The 7,794-nt window shown below is 39.4% G+C and overlaps 1 protein-coding gene across 1 annotated transcript; it reads right to left on the reverse strand.

Annotated features, from left to right (window-relative positions):
• Positions 1-5,127: 5,127 nt before the first annotated feature.
• On the reverse strand, positions 5,128-6,413 carry LOC133983754 (angiogenin). The gene is made up of 2 exons (XM_062422932.1): positions 6,323-6,413; positions 5,128-6,073 (listed from the first exon to the last, which is right to left on the reverse strand). The coding sequence occupies exon 2, from the start codon at positions 6,059-6,061 to the stop codon at positions 5,480-5,482; it is 582 nt and encodes a 193-aa protein (XP_062278916.1). The 5' UTR covers positions 6,062-6,073; positions 6,323-6,413; the 3' UTR covers positions 5,128-5,479.
• Positions 6,414-7,794: the final 1,381 nt, after the last annotated feature.

Raw genomic sequence — 7,794 nt, forward strand, 5'->3', positions numbered from 1 at the left:
TGAAGCACGGAGAGATTGTTGGAAAGCTGAGAAGAAAAACAAGTCTTGGTTCCCATACTTTAACAGCTTTTTCACCTTATTTTAAGTCCATGTGTTTTGTTTTGTCTGAAGAAAAAAAGTTCAATAAAAGTGCAACCCTGTTTTTTTTTTATCAGCCCCTCCTTCTTCTTGCATCCTCCTGCTCTGCCCCTCCACCCTTCCACTGCCTCTCACTCCGCACTCATTCTTTTATTCTCCCATTTGCCTTTCCTCTTTACCCCGAGTCAACGATTGTTGTCCACTTTTGCTTTTTCCTCAGCCGTGTGTGTATGCATGCAGTGTGTGTGTGTGTGTGTGTGTGTGTGTGTGTGTGTGTGTGTGTGTGTGTGTGTGTGTGTGTGTGTGTGTGTGTGTGTGTGTGTGTGTGTGTGTGTGTGTGTGTGCACATGTGACTTTGTATACTGTATGTGCGTGTGTGTCCCTATGATGTCATGGATTAGGTATGGCCATAGTTAACTTCACTTTTCTTGAAGACTCCACTGGAGGTCATCCTCTGGTCACTGTTACTGTACTGTATGTGACCTGCATGTGTCCCTAAAGTCTCCAAATTTACCAGGCGTAAGGGATGTGTATTTATGTGTTTTATTGTTTTTTTCTCCAATTGTCATGAATAGCACTCGGCTGACATGTTTTTCCATGGTGCCTCTGGGCAGAAAACAGAAAAACAGCATTAAGTTCAAGTGCATCCTGTGATCTCTTCTCAATCTTATGACATTGCCTCAGGCATGTTAGGGAAGGATGGACCAAGACAACTGAGAGTACAATCAAGCTAATCAGAAAGTAGAAATAACTTGTGTTACTCTGCCTCTGCAGCAGAATCACGAGGCATAAGATGGTAGAAGTTGAATACTTGAAGAACAGAAAGTAGAGGTTAAAGTTATACACTGTGGCAGGAAGGAAAGTGGTGGAAGTTTTACAAGATTAGGGCTGCAATTCTTTCCAAAAGAATCATCTGTAAGCACTACCACCAGCTCAGGCACATGTGCTGTTACAGTATGTGATGCTTTGAGCTTCACTGTTCACCAAAAACAGTTAAACAGCATGACAGGATTGTGCTGCACCTGCACTCCTTATCCTGCAGCAAAACTGACAGCTTGTTGGTGCCCTTAAATACTTGAGTTTCAGCTTTCATCTTCTTGAGTAAGACTAACTTTTTGTTTAAGTTGTGTTTAGACATAATTTCACTGGTATATGCACAGTTTTAGAAGCAGTCAGGCAGCTTCATTGTCTCGGAAAAGTACTTCAGTATCTTTCTGGATGCTTTATTGAGTGTTAAAAAGTAATCATAAATTGTTGTTTTTAATGTTCATAGAACAAATACAAAATATACACACTTTAAACAAAAAGATGCTGCAGTTACTTTTGACTGGGGTTGTGAAACTGAAGCTGAGTAATAAAGGACTCTCCTGCCATCTGGTGCTGACAAGCAGGCAGTGTTTTGTGTACTGACTCAGCCATGGAAGTTTTTGGCTTGACATTCAGGAGATGTCTGGGCATGTGCAGTGACACTGGCCCACTGTAACTAATCAAACTATTGTAGTTAGTGTTTATTTCTGTTTGGTGTGCGCAACTTCGCATGACTGCAAAAACAGACCCACTCACAATTCCCGTCGGCACAGGCGCAGCTAGAAGATATGCAGGTTTGTCCAGAAAACTGTTGCAAAACTGTGTGTGTGAATCTGTCTTCGTGAGAGCTGATTTTTACTGGGAGACCTGCAGAGTGATGTAATCCATACAGGCTTTTAGTTGTTCAAGGGGATTGGGAAAAGGTAAACATGAGGTTAAGAGAATATGTTAAGAGTTGAAGCTGGATTACCAACCAGGCAAAGTTTGCACTGGGACTTCATACATTTTATTGGGCCCAAAGGCTTCACTTTCCCTGTGTGGCTCAATTTGTAGTAATCTGATAATTGAACATTTGTTTGTGAATACTGCATACACTAAAACACACCATAAACTAAAATGAGTCTGAACCTAAGTTTCAAGTTCAAGTTAATTTTAGGTAATTACCAATGACTAATACATACACAAAGGACTGAGAACAGGAGAAACAGCAGGGTCAGAAGAGGCCCACATCACATTTATGCCCTGGGGCCCTCAGTGAGTAAATCCAGCCTTGTAAGAGGTTAATTGTTAAAGAATTAAAGGTCAGGGTTAAGAGTTAGGGAAGTATTGAATCTCTCTGGAGGATAGAAAGTGTTATGATAGTGTTAGATTTACATTATTGCTACATGGCAGGTTAGGGAGAGGAAGACAGGGAGAGTGATGGAAAACATGTTTAAATGTAACTGATTCCTGTGCTCAAATATGGAGGATTTCTACTTTGGTGGATCCTCTAAGACAGAGAGAAAATGACCCAAAGCATACTGTAAAGCAAAAGAGAAGATTTGAAATCTGTTCAGTATACATTCTCTACTGCTTTTTATATCAGTGAGTGCGCTCACATGCACACAACTATCCTGGTTATGATCAGTTTTTTGGAGGATCCACGCAAACACAATATCCTGGTCTCAGAAACCTGGATAAGCCTTGTAGGAATCTGTTTGTAGAGAAATTAGTGGCTTAGATGTTAAAGAATTAAGACACAACTGCACACAGACGATCAGAAACCTGGATACTATTAGTCATGTAAACAGGGATATAAACAACCAGATAACCCAATATGATTAGAAGCAGGATGTTTGTGTGCATGAAAGTACATTCATTCAATAGTGAATATGTTCGAGCTTTTCACTGTTATTTAGGTAAAATTAGTATTTTCAATATGTCCTCTTGGGTGCTAAGACATTGTGATGGATACTTTTCACATTTTTCTGACATAATGTAAACAAACAATGGCTTGATTAAATGGATACATTATTCAGTGAATTGCAGAGTCATCATAAAATTAAAATAATTGTTAGGTGCAGCTAATTTAAATACAGTTTTATTAGATAGGAAAAAAATGCCTATATATAATTCTAGACACTCAGGTTGTTAGGAGCAACATGAACCACTGAATTTGTTTTTCCCACTTGCATTGTTGAACTGGACCCCAACCATTTCTACAAAAAGTGTGACTTTTTATTCATAATTTTGGATTTGGATTGATACCAGAAAACATTAACCAGAGGATCCTTGTTGCGTCTGTTGCAGTTTTTGTGCTTTCTGTTGCAGTGATAGTGTGTAAACGATACATTTTGTTGAAGTAAGATAAACCGACACAGATTCGTAACATTGTGTTGCTCTGTGTTTGGATAACTAACTCAGGATTAACAAACATGAATCACTGCCTCCCAGCGCTATTCATGGTCTGGAAACTTGGACGCACTAACAAAGACGTAGTTTTGGAGGAGTCGGTTGAGTTTGTATTTAAACATCCCATTCCTCAGAATATTTATAATACAGATATCAAGCCAACATAAATCTTTGAATGTTGTTTTTGGATGAGTACACCAATGTGGTGTTACTTTCATGACAGTTCAAAGACTGGGGATTTTCTCTTAATTACTTCACAGAAACGTGTTTCATTTGTCTAAAACTGATTTTTATCTGTAACTTGTTGTCCCAGTAATAGGTAAAGCCTTATGACTCATAAATACCCAGAAGCATAGGTACACAATAGAAAAAAAAACCCCATAGCATAAATTATTTGTAAATTCCCAGATGCTTACCCCCTTTATTCCATAACTGCACATCTGGTTCCGTTGTACCTACATGAATATATTGTAGGTGTGGTGTGAACAGATAGACACTAGGTGGTGCTATAGCACCTGCCCTTTGCCCTCTGGACCAAGCAAGTGCCCTTTTGAAAGTTCGTTTTTTTTTTTTTAACAGTGTACTGTATGTGGCCCATGTTGACATGATCATCTATAAATGATCATGTCAACATGATCCCTCCCTCCTCCTCCTCTGCACACACCTCTCTTCCTTTGTCAACGTGAACGCGCAGAGCGGACACAAACGGAGGCGCGTTGCAGTGCACAGCTGCAGCCCACACACACCTCCTCCCCTGCCCCACCAGCCAGGTAACACATAAATGAATCGAGTCGAGTGTATTGTTTGCCCCCTAAACTTCAGTTGCCAAGCTATAGCGACGCTAGCCCAAATCAATACTAGATATGACGTGATGACCACCACACAACTAATTTCGGTAGAGTTTGCCGTTGGTACAGCAAGTGAATCTATCAGTATACTTTTGCTAAATGACAAACAGGCAATTCCCAGTTGCCTGCAGAAAAATAGCCTTCTGCCTTGTTGTAATGTCACCAAGCAGTCTTATTCATACCTTTGGTCTCTTTATATTTACTAATTGCAGCACAATGCCTAGAAAGGAGAGGGTAAGAAAGGAAAAAGAAAGGGAGCTACAGCAGTCTGCCCAGGGAAGCAGCTCTCTGTTCTCCTGGATAAAATCATCCACCAGCAGCAAGGAGGAAGAGGAAGATGAAGATGAAAGGTCAGAGTCAAGACCAGAGTCATGTTAACTGTTTAGGGCCTTTTAAAGCTCAGATTTTAAAGTTGAACTGTTCTTCTAATTCTATTGAAATATCTTAAAAGCTGTCCACATTTTATTTTAACTACACAAAGTGGTTTGGCGGTACTAAATAAGGCATGAAGCTATATTAGCTAATTATATTATTTTGTACCAACCATAAGTTATTTCTATGTTACAAGATTTGCAGTAATTTTGTATTTACCTTAATAGGCTATTATTAAAACTATTATTATTCTATTCTAGGCAGCTACAGCAGGGAAGCAGCTCTGTGCTGTCCTGCAATAGCCCATCTACTAGCATTGAAGATGAGGGAGATAAATCTCACACTGCTATAATAAGGCAGCCGGCAGTTCCACATGCCGCACAGCATACCTGCCCCCCAAAATGTCTGTGCACGCCATTGTCTGTACCGTTACACTGTTAGTACAAAAATCACACTGTAAATTGGGAATAAATACACTGTATGTTGTGGGCTGTAATCTGAGGCGCTACCCAATAATCTGTATGACATCATGTGGAAATTACTGCAGATTCATTCAAACTCTGTGTAAATATCTGACGTTTGTTTAGTAAATCATACCATAAATGGACTAAATGCAATTAAGTCACTTTTTTATTCATTCAATTTTAATGTAAATTGTTCAAAAGTGTCCAAAATAAAATGCCATGCACTAATCCCTGCACTCTCTCTCAGAGATGAGTGCACAACCATTAAAAGCAAAATCACAGATACACAGGCACGAGCATATTACTGTAGGAAATACAAAAATATTTTAAAAAATGTTTAAAGACTAAAAAAAGTGGTTGAAACGGTGCAGATGTTTAAGATTAAATACTGTTTAAAGCAACAACAAAAAAAGAAATCCTGAAATGGCTTCGTTGAAATTTCTATGAGGGAAGAAAAAAAGCAAAATGTCCACTGATAAAACTTCAATGTCTCATCTAGTTACTCGAATTTTAAAAAGGTTAATAGCCATAAAAAATAAGAAGAAGAACAGACAACAACCAGAGCCATGTCATTTTTAAGCTGGGAGCATGGCCTCGTTCTTCTGGGTCTTGGCAGCCTCTGGCGTTGTTATTTGGCTTCAAACTATTTGAGTTTCCCTCAAAATGGACGGGCAGACACTGGTTTTCAAGCACCTCACAGGCCAAGATCAGATGTTTAGTTTCCTTAGTGATTTTCTTGATCCCACATGTCCCCGGCTCACTCCTCACTGTGATGAAACTGAAGGGCTGCTTGCTGATGCACAGGTTCTCCTTGTACACCTTCCCACCTTTATTGGTGCAGACTGCCTTTACCTTTTCCAGTTCATCTGGATGGAGGAAGGACTGTGTGGGTCTGTCACAACCCCCGTTGTTCTTGATGTAGTTCTCCCATTCATTATTATCGTCAGAGTTAGGAGTACCAGAGCGGATGTGGCGCTTGACAAAGGTGTTAAAGCCATTATTCCATTTTGAGCGCTGACAGGGAGCTTCGTTCTTAGCATTTGTCTGATGACCCAGTAGGAGAAAGGCAACAAGAATGAGAAGAACCCTGAGACCAGCCATTACCCAGCAGTCCTGGAGAGAAACAAATACCACAAAGTCAAACAGCATGAACAAAAACTACATTTTACAGCCTTTTACTTTCTATCACGTTAAATCTTTTCTTTTTCCATTTGCCTGTTTTACCTGCCAACACCTAGTAAACAGTGTATGTCCGAGCAGAGTGAGACAAAACCACAGCTGTCCGTCTGTCTCATTCTGCAAACCTGAAACCAAGAGAGGGTGTTCAAAACAGCTGCTTGCTTGTTAAAATAACTTCCCTACCTTTTTTTCTGTCACCACTTGAGGTTTCTGTGCATTCAAATAGACCTAACGCTCCAGCTGTGAAGTCTTTCTTTTCTCCTTAGTTTCAGACCACCATTTCACTTCCTGCTTGAGGGGGAGTGGCCTAATAAAGTCAGAGCAGCTGGGGACTCATTGCTCTATCTACAGGACTGTGCTTTAGCATTCATGGTGAGAAGTGATCCAGTTACTGCTATAAATAGCTGTTCAAGATCCAGTCAGCTATTTTATGTAGCGCATATATGTCTTTTTTGCATCTTTTAAAATATATATTTTAATATAACATTAAAAACATTTGCCCTTGTTTTGATCATTAGGGCTTGGAAAATTACTTGGGATATGCATACATATTACACCACATGAAAGGAAAGACTCTCACATAAGATTTTATATTTGTTTAAATACATAGCGTGTTTTGCTCAGTGAATTGATTTTTCTCAGTGAATTGATTTTAATATTAAGAAAAAAATAGCAAGTGGTGTTTTTTAAGCTTATTATTTTTAAAATTTCATTATATTATCTGTGAGATTGTTTATTCAAACCTATTTTCTTCAGTATTATCTCACATGACATGAGGTTTATTCATTGATATCTTTATTACCTGTTGAGTGATAATGTGTTACGTGGAATGGACACAATGCAGCAGGCTGCAGACTGAGCAAGGCTGGAGAATAGACTGAAACGAAGTGTGCAGGTCAAAGAACAACTGAACACCACAAAGCAGAACAAAGGATCCAACAAAGGCTGAACTGAAAACAGGACTAAAATACTAACTGAACTAGTGAGGAGATGAGGTGCAGGTTGGGAGATGGGCACAGAAACTCAAGTAAGGGGAATGAGGGGGAAAAAAAGCAGAACGGGAAAGAGGCAACTGCAATAAATACATTTCAGAGAGGGAGGACATGATGGAGGAAATGCAAAGATTATGGACGCAAGATAAGATAAGATAAGTCTTTATTGTCATTGCACAATCATACCAAGTACAATAGTACTACTACTGTCCCCTCCGGTGCAAACAAGCAAGTTCAATCAATCACATATAAATTAAAATAAATACAAAAGTAGCAGAGCATAAAAGTAAACATACTGGAGAGAATTGTAAGTAAATAGGACAGAAGATACAACATCAACCTCCTGCAGGCAACAAGACTGATGGTTAATAATTGGGACAGTTAAGGAGCTGACTGACTTCAGAAGAAGGGAACTACATGGAGGCCAGCTGTCTTTAAACATCACTGAAGAAGAAACAGATGAGGCTGGGAAAAGGGCAGGGCTAACAAAGCTGAGTGCATGGCAGGTGTGGAGGGAGAACAGGCTGAGACACAGGAGGAAAATGAAAAACACAAAAACACAATGAACACAGTCTGATTAATAAAACCAACTAAAATGATATCACGCCTTTAAAGTCTTTAATGATACATCTCAAAACAGCCAACTGCAACTCAGCCCAGTCT

Source organism: Scomber scombrus, chromosome 7 (assembly GCF_963691925.1).
Source record: "Scomber scombrus chromosome 7, fScoSco1.1, whole genome shotgun sequence".
NCBI classification, from domain to species: domain Eukaryota; kingdom Metazoa; phylum Chordata; class Actinopteri; order Scombriformes; family Scombridae; genus Scomber; species Scomber scombrus.

Excerpts from the sequence above, each read along its gene's own strand:
- LOC133983754 (XM_062422932.1), bottom strand. The coding sequence starts at position 6,061 with ATGGCTGGTCTCAGGGTTCTTCTCATTCTTGTTGCCTTTCTCCTACTG.